This window comes from Oncorhynchus keta, chromosome 21, assembly GCF_023373465.1.
Source record: "Oncorhynchus keta strain PuntledgeMale-10-30-2019 chromosome 21, Oket_V2, whole genome shotgun sequence".
NCBI lineage: Eukaryota > Metazoa > Chordata > Actinopteri > Salmoniformes > Salmonidae > Oncorhynchus > Oncorhynchus keta.
In genome coordinates this window covers 42,743,554-42,762,343 of record NC_068441.1, presented here as the reverse complement: position 1 = coordinate 42,762,343, position 18,790 = coordinate 42,743,554, and the positions used below count along the sequence as shown (strand labels likewise).

The following is an 18,790-nucleotide window of genomic DNA, read 5'->3' as shown; positions in this document are numbered from 1 at the left end:
CTGGAGGAAACCTGTCATTGGGAGCCCGTCTGGGCTCTTCCTGACACCTTTGGAGCCGACAGTGTTTGTGGGCTAAGATGGAATTTGTCTGCACTTCACTATTTTGCACTGACCCAGCAAACCACCTATGTGGCCTGTCTTTTATAGACCATGAGCTTATAGCTGAGCTTGTGTCAGCATGACAAACGGTTGCCAGTTTTAAAAAAGACATTCACAGAAATACACAGTATATTTGAAAAGAATGTTGTCAATAATCGTTCCACTTGTTTGATTTGGACTTTTTAAGGAATGTCATAGACCAACACCGGTCGAGCATACCATGTAGTATTCTACCCTCCATTCTCTTACGGAAGCCTATTGTTCTCAACTAGTTTACCTGGTTAAATAAAGGTGAAATAAAAATGTACCATTTAAAAAAAAATGGCTGCTCTCAAGACTGATGCCAGCTGTAATTTGGTACATCTCAAGACTGAAGCCAGCTGTAATTTGGTACATCTCAAGACTGAAGCCAGCTGTAATTCGGTACATCTCAAGACTGAAGCCAGCTGTAATTTGGTACATCTCAAGACTGAAGCCAGCTGTAATTTGGTACATCCAAGACTGAAGCCAGCTGTAATTTGGTACATCTCAAGACTGAAGCCAGCTGTAATTTGGTACATCTCAAGACTGAAGCCAGCTGTAATTTGGTACATCCAAGACTGAAGCCAGCTGTAATTTGGTACATCTCAAGACTGAAGCCAGCTGTAATTTGGTACATCTCAAGACTGAAGCCAGCTGTAATTTGGTACATCTCAAGACTGAAGCCAGCTGTAATTTGGTACATCTCAAGACTGAAGCCAGCTGTAATTTGGTACATCTCAAGACTGAAGCCAGCTGTAATTTGGTACATCTCAAGACTGAAGCCAGCTGTAATTTGGTACATCTCAAGACTGAAGCCAGCTGTAATTTGGTACATCTCAAGACTGAAGCCAGCTGTAATTTGGTACATCTCAAGACTGAAGCCAGCTGTAATTTGGTACATCTCAAGACTGAAGCCAGCTGTAATTTGGTACATCTCAAGACTGAAGCCAGCTGTAATTTGGTACATCTCAAGACTGAAGCCAGCTGTAATTTGGTACATCCAAGACTGAAGCCAGCTGTAATTTGGTACATCTCAAGACTGAAGCCAGCTGTAATTTGGTACATCTCAAGACTGAAGCCAGCTGTAATTTGGTACATCTCAAGACTGAAGCCAGCTGTAATTTGGTACATCTCAAGACTGAAGCCAGCTGTAATTTGGTACATCTCAAGACTGAAGCCAGCTGTAATTTGGTACATCTCAAGACTGAAGCCAGCTGTAATTTGGTACATCTCAAGACTGACGCCAGCTGTAATTTGGTACATCGCAAGACTGAAGCCAGCTGTAATTTGGTACATCTCAAGACTGAAGCCAGCTGTAATTTGGTACATCTCAAGACTGAAGCCAGCTGTAATTTGGTACATCTCAAGACTGAAGCCAGCTGTAATTTGGTACATCTCAAGACTGAAGCCAGCTGTAATTTGGTACATCTCAAGACTGAAGCCAGCTGTAATTTGGTACATCTCAAGACTGAAGCCAGCTGTAATTTGGTACATCTCAAGACTGAAGCCAGCTGTAATTTGGTACATCTCAAGACTGAAGCCAGCTGTAATTTGGTACACCTCTCAAGACTGAAGCCAGCTGTAATTTGGTACATCTCAAGACTGAAGCCAGCTGTAATTTGGTACATCTCAAGACTGAAGCCAGCTGTAATTTGGTACATCTCAAGACTGAAGCCAGCTGTAATTTGGTACATCTCAAGACTGAAGCCAGCTGTAATTTGGTACATCTCAAGACTGAAGCCAGCTGTAATTTGGTACAGAAGGGATGTAGTTATGAAGTGCTTACGGAAACAAAGGTCTGCCGACCTGATGCTACACACAATGCATCCTGGGAAAACCCTGCCACCGCGACAAGGGCTAGAATGCTGAGCTATACTCAATGAACAGCATTCTTACATAGGTATTCCTCTTGTCCAGGTGGGATAGGGCAGTGCAGTGTTATGGTGATTGCATCGTCTGTGGACCTATTGGAGCAGTACGCAAATTGAAGTGGGTCTAGGGTTACAGGTAAGATGGAGGTGATATGATTCTTGACTAGACTCTCAAAGCAATTCATGATGACAGAAGTGAGTGCTACGGGGCGATAGCCATTTAGTTCAGTTACCTTTTCCTTCTTGAGCACAGGAACAATGGTGGCCATCTTGAAACATGTGGGGATAGCAGACTGGGATAGGGAGAGATTGAATATGTCTGTAAACACAGCAGCAAGCTGGTCTGCGCATGCTCTGAGGACACGGCTAGAGATGCCGTCTGGACCAGCAGCCTTGCGAGGGTTAACACGTTTACATGTCTTATTCACGTCGGCCACGGAGAAGGAAAGCCCACAGTCCTTGGTAGTGGGTTGCGTCAGTGGCACTGTATTATGCCTCAAAGCGAGCAAAGAAGGTGTTTAGTTTGTCTGGAAGCAAGACGTCAGTGTCTGTGATGTGGCTGATTTTCTTTTTGTAGTCCGTAATTGTCTCTAGACCCTGCCACATATGTCTTGTGTGAGCCGTTGAATTGTGACTCCACTTTGTCTCTATGCTGACATTTCGCTTGTTTGATTGCATTGCGGAGGGAATAACTATAGTTTGTATTCAGCCATAATCCTAGTCTCTTTTCCATGGTTAAATGGGTTGGTTGGCGCTTTCATTTTTGCGCGTCTCAACGTCTCATGAGAGAGGGGGAAACTCAATGGGGGATGAAAAGGTAAGCACACTGCATGACAGACGGTACACCTATGCTCTTATAGAATGATAGAGATTCTATAGAATAACATACAGAGATTATATTACACTGAATGAAAACATTCTGCTATCCATAAAGCTGGATTCCATTCAATGAGTCTGTTGCCTACTAATGTATTGCTGGTGACAGAGGTGATGATGGAAGTCCACTGCTTAGTATTAAATTGATAGATAGCTTCCAAAATGGCACCTGTTCCCTTTATAGAGTACCACAGTATGGGTCATAATACCCATACAACTTAGCGGTCAAACAGGGAAATGGTTCCAATCGTTTTTTAAAGTACACGTTAAATTACACTTAAAATAAGGGCTGTGTTTCATGTAAGCTACCCTGGCATGACGTTTTAATAACCATGTAAATCTCTCCAGGACAAGGTGACTTTTATCAATATATTTGCCTGTATTGACCCCCTAAAATGACATGCTAATTAGCTGCTAATGTGTCTATCATAAACAACTACAAATGCCATGATGATCTGGACGAGACGGCCGAATCGAGACAAAGGTAAGAATCTTCGGATTAACTATCTAATGTTAGCTAAATGTAAAAATGAATCAAATCGTCTACATTTCTTTAAATGGACAATTCTGTGAATTGTCTTGTGCAAGTTTTAAATTGACACAATATCTGTTAGCAAAGATGGCTAGAGATAATGTGCAGGAGCTTGCAGGGATTTCTAATTTTGCATGTCTACTTTTATGCTAATTAGCATTTTCGAATCTAAGAGTAAATAATGCCGAATATATTGATAAAAGTCACCTTGTCCGAGAGAGATTTGCACAGTTATCAAAATGTCAATCCAGGGTAAGCCTCCACAAAACACAGCCCTTAATTTAAATATTTCTACAATTACCCCATAGGAAACATTAATGGTGGAAAAATGAATGGAACCATTTCCCTGTTTGACCTATAGGTCTTATGGGTATTACGAATTACGACACCTCCACTGTGGAGGTCTTTTGTGCACTATTTTTGACCAGGGCCTAGGGCTCTGTTAAAAAGTAGTGTACATTGTAGGGAAAGGGAGGATACCTAGTCAGTTGTACAACTGAACGCATTCAAGTGAAATGTGTCTTCCGCATTTAACCCAACCCCTATGAATCAGAATAGAGTACCATTTGGAAATCAGACCATACACATTCAGGGTTCCAACGCCTCGCCCTTTCCACAAGGGAAAATAGAGAGAAATCCAGAAAAAGTTGTCCTATATGATTTCAACACTTCCATTCATTAACGAAATTTGACCCCAGCCATGCCTAATAAAGGCCCCTCTCACACTAACACTGGACTTCATTTCCCAGCAGCCTTTGCAAAACCTCAACCATCCATATGCACCACCTCAGAGTTCTCTCCGTCTCACCTTTCTGTTTGACTCAGATGTGCTCCGCTGGATTGGGATATTGGGCCTTTGTAATATCACAGTCGCAAAGCATATTCCTTTCACTGTGCTGCCTGAGGGAGAGTTGAGAAGTGGGTTGTTAGAGGATTATCTTGAATGATGACTGTAAGGTGAAGGACCGACAGAAAGGATCAGTTTTGCCTAATGGGTCATAATGAATAAAATTACATAGAAGAGGGGGGACCTTGATCTGAGATCAGCACTCATACATTGAGACACTATGAATATGGGTCCAGGCTAAGATCAAGCCTCCCATTGTTCCAATATATCCTAGTGTCATTCAGCTGTGAATTTGTAGCTGTGTCCTCTCCCTCTCTCTCTCAGTTTCTCTCCTATCCTCCCTCTCCAGAGACAGGGACCAGGCACATTAAAGGTGAGAGAAAGTAAATTTATAGAGATATTTGGTCCACCATATTCCTCCCTTCTCCCACTGCTAAGCACCCAATGCAATCTACAACCCCCTACAACTCCCTACCACCCCCTATAACCCTGTATAACTCCCTATAACCCCCTATAATCCACAACAACCCCTTCAACCCCCTACAACCCGCTATATACAGTGCTGGGAAGTGTTTGTGTGTGGGTGCAAAATTATTCCCAAAAATAACTAAGCTAATACTCATCCATTTCCAAATCTCAGTCTCAAACCTGCACCGAAACGTTCTCATCAACAGGCCTGTCACCCAACTCTCACCTGAATTCACAGTTGGTGGCTACACACATTTAGAGCGCATTTATTTTCACAATGTATAATTAATTTGGAGGTTGTGCAATTAGAGATCAGTGAGGGGCTTCTGTGCGACAGAGCGTATATGTGAATTGGCGTGTGTGTGGCAGGTACGTGACACCTGAGCTGAAATAATCAGTTCCCTCTACTGCCTGTGTGTGCACGCATTTCTTGCTCAGACTAGAGAGAGTGGGTGCATGAACCACATGGCACAGTGACAGAAATCATGTTTCTGTCACAAAAGCTTAGTTAAAAGTCAAAATTCTGTTTATGTTGTGTTTTGTATTATACAGCAGTTTATTAAACTAACTGTAAAACTGTGAAAAAAATGTTATTTCCTGATTGTATTTTTAACCAACAACTATCTACTCAGGATCTTCTAATCAGAAAGTTTGGCATGCATGGAGTTTTGGCTTGCCTGGTGACATCACCAGATGATATAAATTGTAATAGACCAATGGTAAAGAGAGTTCCAAACCTCTCACCTCCATTAGGCCCCTCCCCTGCTTTGTTGCCCTTCCCCTCCCAACTCAGATCAGTCCCAGACAGTACTAGCAAAATTATTGCTTGAGAAGCTATTTTTGTTTCTTTTTAAACAATTGAACTATTACAGTAATGTACATAATTATTACCCAGAAATGACGGCATTCAGCCTTTAAATACAACCCTATAAACCAAGGTCAGAGATCCCAAACAAACAAAACTGCTGTCACAGTTATTCCTGTTTTTGTCAGAATTCTCTCAGTAAAAGAAACAACAACAAATAGAGCTATAGGGGCACAAGGCGAGACCCGAATGCAGACACAGGACGCAGGTGGTTGGGCTCTGATATTTATTACACTAAAAAGGGTAGGCAAAAGGCAGGTCGGGGACAGGCGAGAGTTCACCCACCACTGCGACTTGTATGCTCTAGTCGGCTGGCCCTCGCTACATATTCGTCGCCAGACCCACTGGCTCCAGGTCATCTACAAGTCCATGCTAGGTAAAGCTCAGGCCTTATCTCAGTTCACTGGTCACGATGGCAACACCCATCCGTAGCACGCGCTCCAGCAGGTGTATCTCACTGATCATCCCTAAAGCCAACACCTCATTTGGCCGCCTTTCGTTCCAGTTCTCTGCTGCCTGTGACTGGAACGAATTGCAAAAATCGCTGAAGTTGGAGACTTTTATCTCCCTCACCAACTTCAAACATCTGCTATCTGAGAAGCTAACTGATCGCTGCAGCTGTACATAGTCTATCGGTAAATAGCCCACCCATTTTTACCTACCTTATCCCCATACTGTTTTTATTTATTTACTTTTCTGCTCTTTTGCACCAATATCTCTACCTGTACATGACCATCTGATCATTTATCACTCCAGTGTTAATCTGCTATCTGTATATAGACTCCCCCTTTTTTTTTTTTTTTTTCCTACTGTGTTATTGACTTGTTAATTGTTTACTCCATGTGTAACTCTGTGTTGTCTGTTCACACTGCTATGCTTTATCTTGGCCAGGTCGCAGTTGCAAATGATAACTTGTTCTCAACTAGCCTACCTGGTTAAATAAAGGTGAAATAAAAATAAAATTAAAATAAACCAGGTCAGACTCCAAACAGTACCAGGCGATAGGCAGGCTCAAGGTCAGGACAGGCAGGGATTCAGTGATCAGGTCCGAGTCCAAACAGTACAAGGGGATACAGGGCTCTGTTCTAGGCCCTCTCCTATTCTCGCTATACACCAAGTCACTTGGCTCTGTCATAACCTCACATGGTCTCTCCTATCATTGCTATGCAGACGACACACAATTAATCTTCTCCTTTCCCCCTTCTGATGACCAGGTGGCGAATCGCATCTCTACATGTCTGGCAGACATATCAGTGTGGATGACGGATCACCACCTCAAGCGGAACCTCGGCAAGACGGAGCTGCTCTTCCTCCCGGGGAAGGACTGCCCGTTCCATGATCTCGCCATCACGGTTGACAACTCCATTGTGTCCTCCTCCCAGAGCGCTAAGAACCTTGGCGTGATCCTGGACAACACCCTGTCGTTCTCAACTAACATCAAGGCGGTGGCCCGTTCCTGTAGGTTCATGCTCTACAACATCCGCAGAGTACGACCCTGCCTCACACAGGAAGCGGCGCAGGTCCTAATCCAGGCACTTGTCATCTCCCGTCTGGATTACTGCAACTCGCTGTTGGCTGGGCTCCCTGCCTGTGCCATTAAACCCCTACAACTCATCCAGAACGCCGCAGCCCGTCTGGTGTTCAACCTTCCCAAGTTCTCTCACGTCACCCCGCTCCTCCGCTCTCTCCACTGGCTTCCAGTTGAAGCTCGCATCCGCTACAAGACCATGGTGCTTGCCTACGGAGCTGTGAGGGGAACGGCACCTCAGTACCTCCAGGCTCTGATCAGGCCCTACACCCAAACAAGGGCACTGCGTTCATCCACCTCTGGCCTGCTCGCCTCCCTACCACTGAGGAAGTACAGTTCCCGCTCAGCCCAGTCAAAACTGTTCGCTGCTCTGGCTCCCCAATGGTGGAACACACTCCCTCACTACGCCAGGACAGCGGAGTCAATCACCACCTTCCGGAGACACCTGAAACCCCACCTCTTTAAGGAATACCTAGGATAGGATAAAGTAATCCTTCTCACCCCCCCCCCCTTAAAAGATTTAGATGCACTATTGTAAAGTGGCTGTTCCACTGGATGTCATAAGGTGAATGCACCAATTTGTAAGTCGCTCTGGATAAGAGCGTCTGCTAAATGACTTAAATGTAAATGTAAATGGGATAGGCAGGCTCGAGATCAGAACAGGAAGAGAGGTCAGGCAAGCGGGTTAGGCGTCAGGACAGGCAAGGGTCAAAACCAGGAGGACTAGGAAAAAAATAGGAGCTGGGCAAAACGCTGGTTGACTTGGCAAAACAAGACGAACTGACACAGAGCGAGACAGGAAGACAGGAAACACAAGAGACAGGAAACACAGGGATAAATACACCAGGGACTAATGGGGAAAACAGGAGACACCTGGAGGTGGGTGGAGAGATCAGGGCATGACAAGAGCTCATACGGCCTCATTGATGCCAGGCAAATCACTGTTTTGTTTTACACGTCCTTCACTGGGTTCTATTCAAAACTACTCAAAAAATAAAATAATATTTTCTATTTCAATTGTCTGATTCATTGTTGCCATATAGGCCTACACTAGTGTCATTGGCATTACACACAGAATTATAAAATGATAAGAACCAAATTAACTTATACAGGTATTAAATCATGCATGATGTAGGCTATGGCTAAATGGACCCCCCACACACACACACACAGGCTGCAACAGCACACTCACGCGTCAACGAACAGTGTGTAAAGTAATTGACCCATCAATGTTCATGAGCAGAATGCATGAATTTGCGCCCATCCGTGGAGGTGGCTACCCAAACGGCAACCTCTTACCGCATAGCAGCTGCATCCAGGCGCACATCTTGTAGACAGTGGCAGTGTTGCAGAATAAGAAAAGGGTGAAGCAGGCAATACAACCCAAGATTAGCACCATGGACAGCAACACGAAGAAGGAGGCAGCTTTGAACGCGCTAGAGGGGATGCCGCTGAATTCTGGGAAGGTTCCTTGGCAAGTGAGCTCCCGGTTGGAGTTTCCAGTGCCCACGCAGTAGTGGAACAAGCCGAAATAGCCTGCGTGTGGGGTGTTCACGCTGTCCCCAATCCAGTAGGGCAGAATAAACACCACTACGTTAATAATGGCCAAACATATGGTGAATATAGCCCACAGAACCCCAATGGCCCGCGAGTTCCGCATGTAGTTGTCATGGTAAATCTTGGAAGCATCTTGCGAAGGCAGCATGTTCCCCCACCACTGGCGTTATCTCGTATTCCCCTCGTCTCTATCTCCCCCTATCTTCGTCAATGATTCCTCAGCAACTGTTTTGATAAGAACACTCTGTTGTCTCTGAAAGATGGAGACCAAACAAAAATCTTACACGAAAGAGTCCACACAAAGGTCAGCACTGTCTCCCCTGGTAGTCAATCAAAAGGTCCAGGTGTCTGGATGTTATATAGTCCAAATGGTTTCCAAATTAATCAATTCAAGACCGAAGCGTGATTAAACAGCGATGGGGAAAATCCTCTTAATGCCTAAAGACACAGCAGAGTCGAACAAGCTCACATTGCAAAAATCAATGGTCAAGGAAAAAAGAGATCAGGCGCGTTATTCGCAATTCACCACCCCCCTCGGAGTGTGAAGAATGAAGCTATATCGACTCCCATTAGACCCAACGCTTCAAATGAGAGACAAGCACCGCTGTCGAGCGAGCCCCACTGATGAATCTTCCGCGAACTATTTAAGTTAGGTCAACTTGAGCATTATTTACATCCGGAATAAGAGACCGATGCGTGTCCTTTGAAGAATGAAGACGAGAAAAGATGGGCATTGGTCGTATCACTGTAAATACCAAGACCCCATGCTGGTGGTTTTCTGATGCTGTCTTCTGACTCTCACTCTCGCTCTCCCTTTTCCCCAACGTCTCTCCTCCGCGCGCGCACGCTCCCCAAACAAACTGCTTTGGCCTGCACAGAAAACTGTTGGAAAAACCTGGATTAGGTGCATGGAAGCAGTGCTAAGTAAAAATACTTTAAAGTACTACTTAAGTTTCGTTTTTGGGGTACTTTTTACTTACTTACATACATTTTCCTTGACACCCAAAAGCATTTTGACTGCTTAGCAGGACAGGAAAATAGTCAAATTCACGCATTTATCAACCGAACATCGCTGGACATTCCCACTCCCTCTTATCTGGCAGACTCACTAAACACACATGCTTCGTTTGTAAATTATGTCTGAATGTTGGAGTGTGCCCGTGGTTTCCCGTAAATTAAAAAAAAAAAAAAAAAAAAAGAAAAAGGTGCCATCTGGTTTGCTAGGTATAAGGAGTTTGAAATGATTTATACTTTTACTTTTGATACTTAAGTATATTTTAAACCAAATTATTTTATACTTTTGCTCAAGTATGTTTTACTGGTTGACTTTTACTTCTACTTGAGTCCTTTTCTATTAAGGTATTTTTACTTTTACTCAAGTATGGTTTTCCTGTCCTGTTAAGAATAAAAAATATAACGAGTACTTTTGGGTTTCAGGGAAAATGTATGGAGTAAAAAGTACATTATTTTCTTCAGGAATGTAGTGAAGTAAAAGTTGTCAAAATATAAATATTAAAGTAAAGTACAGATACCCCGAAAAACTACTTAAGTAGTGCTTTAGAGTATTTTTACCCAAGTACTTTTCACCACTGTTGAAAGGCAACCTCATGTTGATCAATTTCCTAATCACATTGCATCTTGAAACGTATAGCCTACAACTCATTCATGTTGTGAAGCAAGAGTCTTCACACCAACTCGTGGTTTTTGCAATATTGCAATAGACAATACCATTTGGATTTAACACTATCAACCAAAATGAAAAGAATTGCCCCCTAATTTAAGAATTTTCTGAACAGGAGTTGGTTTGTAGGTAATACTTTATTGCAAGTGCAATGTTTTTTCTTTTTCAATGTGAGTAGAATTAGTACTGCATGAATTAAATCAAGGTGATGGAATTTTATGTTGCAAATCATGACACATCTCAAGCAAAATATGTGAGTGTGTTTCTTAGGGTAGGTTATAGCCTATATACGCACATCTACAAAACCTGCACATTCATATATTTGAAGTTGTACTACTGAAAGGGTGCATACAATTTCCCAAAGCACGAATGGTGGATACTGTGTTGTAGTACGGTTTGCCTATAAATTACCACACTTGCGGTGGAAAACATAAGAGCACCGTTTGAACAGAACAATCAATCTAAATCTCATTGAAACAAAATCAGAATCACCTTTATTCTTCAAGTACATTTACATTTACCAGGAATTTGACCTGGTGGAATGGCGCTGACAACAATAAACAAAACATATAGACAGAATATAATGGTCATACAGTATCTACAATGAGTATTTGTGTAGGCTCGATAAGCAATGACAGTAGCTCCAACACAGGCCTACACCAATGTAGCTCAATGTCTTACCTATTGCCTTACTCTGATAAAAACAAAACAAAAACATAAACTGCCTTTTAACATTACTATTATAAAGAATTATTCATTTTTGACACAGATTGTTAACCATTAAATGAAGTAAAAACATATATACAGGCTGTTGTTCATTATTATTACGTCCTAAATTAAACGGTTCATACATGCCCACTTGTGGAAAAGAAAAGGAAAAAAGATGAGATACTTTACAGTTTATTAATGGTTAACAAACCATTTATTAGGCCTAATGGAAAAATTACAAACAGCCTAAAAATATTCTCCATTATAGTCTATGTGAAATGCGGCTATGAGGGGAAATATAGGACGATAGGGCTATTTACATTGATGTAAAAACATGTACCCATGATATTAACCTTGGTAGAGCATCCTACTGTAAGCTAAATAGCTTATTATTAAATAATGATATAGTTAAGTTTGAGGTTTAAGGTCTGCGCTCAAACTTTTGGGAAACTGTCACGTCTGCTCCCGCTCCCCTTCTCTGGCGCTCGAGGGCGCCAGCAGGCCCATCATTACGTACACCTGTCACCATCGTTATGCACATCAGCGCTTCATTGGACTCACCTGGATTCTTTTACCTTATTGATTGCCTCCCATATATCTGTCACTGCCTCAGTTTCTTCTCCTTCTGCATTAATGTCGTTTTGTTCCACCTTGTCACGCCCTGGTCGAAGTAATGTATGTTTGTCTTCATTTATTTGGTCAGGCCAGGGTGTGACATGGGTTATTGTGGTGCGTTTTTGTCATGGGGTTTTTGTGGGGTGTCTAGCATAGTCTATGGCTGCCTGAGGTGGTTCTCAATCAGAGTCAGGTGATTATCGTTGTCTCTGATTGGGAACCATATTTAGGCAGCCATATTCTTTGAGTATTTCGTGGGTGATTGTTCCTGTCTCTGTGTTTATAGTCACCAGATAGGCTGTATAGGTTTTCACATTCCGTTTGTTGTTTTGTTCGTGTTTTTTCTTTATTAAAGATGTATCGAACTAACCACGCTGCATTTTGGTCCGACTCTCCTTCGACGGAAGAAAACCGTAACACCCCTGTTCTTGTTTTGTTTCATGTCCGTCAGTCTCCCAGCGTCTGTCCTCACAGGAAACAGCTTGTGCAGAAAAATCTTATTTCAAGAACTGACAGCTCTTTAAATTTGAAGTGGCCAAATAGCTTCAACAATCTGGTAGTAATCTGGCTAAAACCAGAAGAGCTGAGGAGGAAAAGGTTATGGTTAGGATAACTTCCATTTCTCAGAGGTCCCCAGACAGTTTTGGGGGAAGAGAACAGGGAATTGATTGGCAAGAATATGTTTAGCAGCATGAATGAAGGATGCTTTGTTGCGAAATAGGAAGCCAATTCCAGATCTAACTTTGGATTGGAGATGTTTGATGTGAGTCTGGAAGGAGAGTTTACAGTCTAACCAGACACAGGTATTTGTAGTGGTCCACGTATTCTAAGTCAGAGCCGTCCAGAGTAGTGATGTTGGACAGGCGGGTAGGTGCAGGTAGCGATCGGTTGAAGAGCATGCATTTAGTTTTACTTGTATTTAAGAGCAATTGGAGGCCACGGAAGGAGAGTTGTATGGCATTGAAGCTCGTGTTAGTGTCCGAACAAGGGCCAGAAGTATACAGAATGGTGTCGTCTACGTAGAGGTGGATCAGAGACTCACCAGTAGCAAGAGCGACATCATTGATGTATACAGAGAAGAGACTCGGTCCAAGAATTGAACCCTGTGGCACCCTCATAGAGACTGCCAGATGGCCCTCCGATTTTTTTATTTTATTTCACCTTTATTTAACCAGGTAGGCAAGTTGAGAACAAGTTCTCATTTACAATTGCGACCTGGCCAAGATAAAGCAAAGCAGTTCGACAGATACAACGACACTGTCAGGACCCGGTTACGAACCCGGGTCTCCGGAGTGAGAAACAGTCACTTAACCAACTGAGCCACGAATAGATGGCAGAACCCAGAAGATGAGGCAGACACAGCAGTACTTGAGACGGTGTATTTAATGAAGTAAAACGTGAAGTTCTTCAGGAAAACATGCAACTCTACAACCTCAAAAGGAATTCCACAAGAACAAAGGTAATCCTCCAAGACAAAAAGGTAAATCCACAAGGTGGAAGGTATAGCACAAAAAGCCTAAAAAAATACTCAAAAACAAACAAACAAGAACAAAAAAACAGAATTCCACAAGAGAGACCACCGGGATCAACAAGAGTTCACAGAGTACTAGGGCTGGGTGCTAACATACAAACACAGAGCAAAGGACTGAGGAAAACAAAGGGTTTAAATACAATCAGGGGAAACGAGGCACAGGTGCAAATAATAATGGGGATCAAGGGAAAACAAAAGGTCAAAAGGCACAATGGGGGCATCTAGTGACCAAAAACCGGAACAACCCTGGCCAAATCCTGACAGACACAGAGTTACACATGGAGTAAAACAAACATACAGTCAATAATACAGTTAAACAAGTCTATATACAATGTGAGCAAATTAGGTGAGAAGGGAGGTAAAGGCAAAAAAGGCCATGGTGGCAAAGTAAATACAATATAGCAAGTAAAACACTGGAATGGTAGTTTTGCAATGGAAGAATGTGCAAAGTAGAAATAAAAATAATGGGGTGCAAAGGAGCAAAATAAATTAATTAATTAAATACAGTTGGGAAAGAGGTAGTTTTTTGGGCTAAATTATAGGTGGGCTATGTACAGGTGCAGTAATCTGTAAGATGCTCTGTAAGATGTGCTTAAAGCTAGTGAGGGAGATAAGTGTTTCCAGTTTCAGAGATTTTTGTGGTTCGTTCCAGTCATTGGCAGCAGAGAACTGGAAGGAGAGGCGGCCAAAGAAAGAATTGGTTTTGGGGGTGACTAGAGAGATATACCTGCTGGAGCGTGTGCTACAGGTGGGAGATGCTATGGTGACCAGCGAGCTGAGATAAGGGGGGACTTTACCTAGCAGGGTCTTGTAGATGACATGGAGCCAGTGGGTTTTGCGACGAGTATGAAGCGAGGGCCAGCCAACGATAGCGTACAAGTCGCAATGGTGGGTAGTATATGGGGCTTTGGTGACAAAACGGATTGCACTGTGATAGACTGCATCCAATTTGTTGAGTAGGGTATTGGAGGCTATTTTGTAAATGACATCGCCAAAGTCGAGGATTGGTAGGATGGTCAGTTTTACAAGGGTATGTTTGGCAGCATGAGTGAAGGATGCTTTGTTGCGAAATAGGAAGCCAATTCTAGATTTAACTTTGGATTGGAGATGTTTGATATGGGTCTGGAAGGAGAGTTTACAGTCTAACCAGACACCTAAGTATTTGTAGTTGTCCACGTATTCTAAGTCAGAGCCGTCCAGAGTAGTGATGTTGGACAGGCGGGTAGGTGCAGGTAGCGATCGGTTGAAGAGCATGCATTTAGTTTTACTTGTATTTAAGAGCAATTGGAGGCCACGGAAGGAGAGTTGTATGGCATTGAAGCTTGCCTGGAGGGTTGTTAACATAGTGTCCAAAGAAGGGCCGGAAGTATACAGAATGGTGTCGTCTGCGTAGAGGTGGATCAGGGACTCACCAGCAGCAAGAGCGACCTCATTGATGTATACAGAGAAGAGAGTCAGTCCAAGAATTGAACCCTGTGGCACCCCCATAGAGACTGCCAGAGGTCCGGACAGCAGACCCTCCGATTTGACACACTGAACTCTATCAGAGAAGTAGTTGGTGAACCAGGCGAGGCAATCATTTGAGAAACCAAGGCTGTCGAGTCTGCCGATGAGGATGTGGTGGTTGACAGAGTCGAAAGCCTTGGCCAGATCAATGAATACGGCTGCACAGTAATGTTTCTTATCGATGGCGGTTAAGATATCGTTTAGGACCTTGAGCGTGGCTGAGGTGCACCCATGACCAGCTCTGAAACCAGATTGCATAGCAGAGAAGGTATGGTGAGATTCAAAATGGTCGGTAATCTGTTTGTTGACTTGGCTTTCGAAGACCTTAGAAAGGCATGGTAGGATAGATATAGGTCTGTAGCAGTTTGGGTCAAGAGTGTCCCCCCTTTGAAGAGGGGATGACCGCAGCTGCTTTCCAATCTTTGGGAATCTCAGACGACATGAAAGAGAGGTTGAACAGGCTAGTAATAGGGGTGGCAACAATTTCGGCAGATAATTTTATAAAGAAAGGGTCCAGATTGTCTAGCCCGGCTGATTTGTAGGGGTCCAGATTTTTCAGCTCTTTCAGAACATCAGCTGAATGGATTTGGGAGAAGGAGAAATGGGGAAGGCTTGGGCGAGTTGCTGTTGGGGGTGCAGTGCTGTTGACCGGGGTAGGAGTAGCCAGGTGGAAAGCATGGCCAGCCGTAGAAAAATGCTTCTTGAAATTCTCAATTATGGTGGATTTATCAGTGGTGACAGTGTTTCCTATCTTCAGTGCAGTGGGCAGCTGGGAGGAGGTGTTCTTATTCTCCATGGACTTTACAGTGTCCCAGAACTTTTTTGAGTTAGTGTTGCAGGAAGCAAATTTCTGCTTGAAAAAGCTAGCCTTGGCTTTTCTAACTGCCTGTGTATAACGGTTTCTATCTTCCCTGAACAGCTGCATATCACGGGGGCTGTTCGATGCTAATGCAGAACGCCATAGGATGTTTTTGAACAATTTAATGAACAAGTTTCTAAAAATACTTTAAAAACAATCTTCTCCCTCTAACAACGACTCGGGGGTTAATAACACTGCTCATCGATAAGTGATGTCGAATTTATTAGCCTTACTACTTGAAAAATAATTAAAGAAGTCCTGGATGCAATTATTGATGAAACACAGGCTTTATGAGGAACAGACATATTTCTAACAGTATCAGACATACTTGACTACTCAGACCTAATAACCGAGGATAGCTTCATATTATTTTTAATATTTTTATAAAGCATCAGTTCCTCTTCCACTCCCTTGAGAAATTTGGCTTTGGGGATTTTTTCTGTAAGGCTGTAAGGCTCTTTACAAATGGTCTATCAGCTCTATCAAACTGAAACATGGCACCTCCCCTAGATTTCAGTTAATAAGGATCTAGCCCTTTTTTTTCTCGATTCTCACCTAAAAGAGAAATACCATAATGTATTATTCCAGCCCAGGCGCAATTTAGATTTTGGCCGCTAGATGGCAGCAGTGTATGTGCAAAGTTTTAGACTGATCAAATGAACCATTGCATATCTGTTCATAATGTTGGATCAAGACTGCCCAAATGTGCCTAATTGGTTTATTAATACATTTTCAAGTTCATAATTGTGCACTCTCCTCAAACAATAGCTTGGTATTATTTCACTGTAATAGCTACTGTAAATTGGACAGTGCCGTTAGATTAACAAGAATTTAAGCTTTCTGCCCATATCAGATATGTCTATGTCCTGGGATTTTTTTGTTTGTTACTTACAACCTTATGCTAATCACATTAGCCTACGTTAGCTCAACTGTCCCACAGGGTTGGACATCGATCCCATAGAGGTATTTATTTAAAAAACATATTTTTTTTTTTGTGTGAATTTGACCCCTTTTTCACACTGCGCTCAGCCCGCCACAGGAGTCGCTGGTGCGCGATAATATATAATAATATATGCCATTTAGCAGACGCTTTTATCCAAAGCGACTTACAGTCATGTGTGCATACATTCTACGTATGGGTGGTCCCGGGAATCGAACCCACTACCCTGGCGTTACAAGCGCCATGCTCTACCAACTGAGCTACAGAAGGACACCCCTACTGACCAAGCCCTCCCTAACCCGGGCGACGCAAGGCCAATTGTGCGTCGCCCCACGGACCTCCCGGTCGCGGCCGGTTATGACAGAGCCTGGGCGCGAACCCAGGGACTCTGATGGCACAGCTGGCGCTGCAGTACAGCGCCCTTAACCACTGGCTCCTCCCATAGAGGTTGCCCCTCCCATAGAGGTTTTAACTTCATGTTGGTTTGCAATTATAATGTTGACAAGTTCCAATGAAACTCTATGCTTTTCATCGGCAGGTTTTCTTGTCATGATCCTTAAAATATAAATATAATTTTTCTCCACACAGATATTATATAATCAGGACATATTGTATAAAAATACTTCTTTGTTTTTAGAATATTGGTCCTGAAATAATATCCTATTGGTGAGCCAACTTGTAAATGCAGAGGGACTTTTACCACATTATAAGGAATTCTTATCACTTTACAAGATCCCTGTAACACCTAAAGATTTTGCAATTGTTTTAGATGCCATTCCCTCAGGTGTTGTTTTATTATTCAGGAACGTGTCAAGACCTGACCCCCAGAGCCTACCTTCTATTGACCCTGTTGACTCATCAGTAGGAAAGACCTGACCCCCAGAGCCTACCTTCTATTGACCCTGTTGACTCATCAGTAGGAAAGACCTGACCCCCAGAGCCTACCTTCTATTGACCCTGTTGACTCATCAGTAGGAAAGACCTGACCCCCAGAGCCTACCTTCTATTGACCCTGTTGACTCATCAGTAGGAAAGACCTGACCCCAGAGCCTACCTTCTATTGACCCTGTTGACTCATCAGTAGGAAAGACCTGACCCCAGAGCCTACCTTCTATTGACCCTGTTGACTCATCAGTAGGAAAGACCTGACCCCCAGAGCCTACCTTCTATTGACCCTGTTGACTCATCAGTCGGAAAGACCTGACCCCCAGAGCCTACCTTCTATTGACCCTGTTGACTCATCAGTAGGAAAGACCTGACCCCCAGAGCCTACCTTCTATTGACCCTGTTGACTCATCAGTAGGAAAGACCTGACCCCCAGAGCCTACCTTCTATTGACCCTGTTGACTCATCAGTCGGAAAGACCTGACCCCCAGAGCCTACCTTCTATTGACCCTGTTGACTCATCAGTAGGAAAGATTTGTTTTTCTTTTAGTCCATTCAACAACAATAGATTGTTAAGAGCCTTGTTTCAAAAGGATGTTGTACATTATGTCATGCCTTATTGGAATGGTTTTACTGATAATGTCTGTTGGAAAAAAGTTTGGATGGTACCACACACATACCTGCTTGTTAACAAAATGAAGGAATTTTATTTTGAAATTATTCATAAATATTATCCTGCCAACCACTATATGAAGAAGTACAAAATAATAATCTAATTGTACATTTTGTAATGACCACCCAGAAACAGTGTTGCATCTTTTTTTTTTGCATTCTATTCATGTAAGGAATCTGTGGCAAGACATTAGTAGATTTAAAATTTAACATATTTATGAAGATTTTACACTATTGTTGGTTATCACTGCATTGTCGGAACTAGAAGCACAAGCATTTCGCTACACTCGCATTTAACATCTGCTAACCATGTGTATGTGACAAATAAAATTTGATTTGATTTGATTCGATGTATTATGGAGAGAGATGCTGCTTGGATTCTTTACTTATGATAGAAATAAGTTTAAACAATTTGAAGTAATTAATATCATTATTCTTGTAGCCCCATTTCATATTCACAAATGTACATTTACAAACAAAACACCACATTTTACTACCTTACAAAAATAAATGGAACTATATTTTAAGACAATGAAATACTCTACCAACAAAAAAGCTGTTAGAATTATAAATGTGTGTATGTCCCTTAATTAAGGTAATGTGATATTGTACCCCCTAGCCAAAAGGTACTTTGTATATTCTTTATATATACACTTGTGTTCCCCATGTACTTTTTGTATTGATTTGTTGTTAATAAAGATATATATATATATTTCAGGGGGCGATGTT

At 42.6% G+C, this 18,790-nt stretch overlaps 1 protein-coding gene across 1 annotated transcript in view; it reads right to left on the bottom strand.

The window, feature by feature from the left end:
* The window catches only part of LOC118399712 (LHFPL tetraspan subfamily member 3 protein-like), a 47,328-nt gene extending 37,949 nt beyond the window's left edge, over positions 1-9,379 (bottom strand). The window contains exon 1 of the mRNA XM_052473959.1: positions 8,407-9,379. Coding sequence (XP_052329919.1) covers positions 8,407-8,812 — 406 coding nt within the window. The 5' untranslated portion in view covers positions 8,813-9,379. The remainder of the gene's footprint in view (positions 1-8,406) is intronic.
* Positions 9,380-18,790: the final 9,411 nt, after the last annotated feature.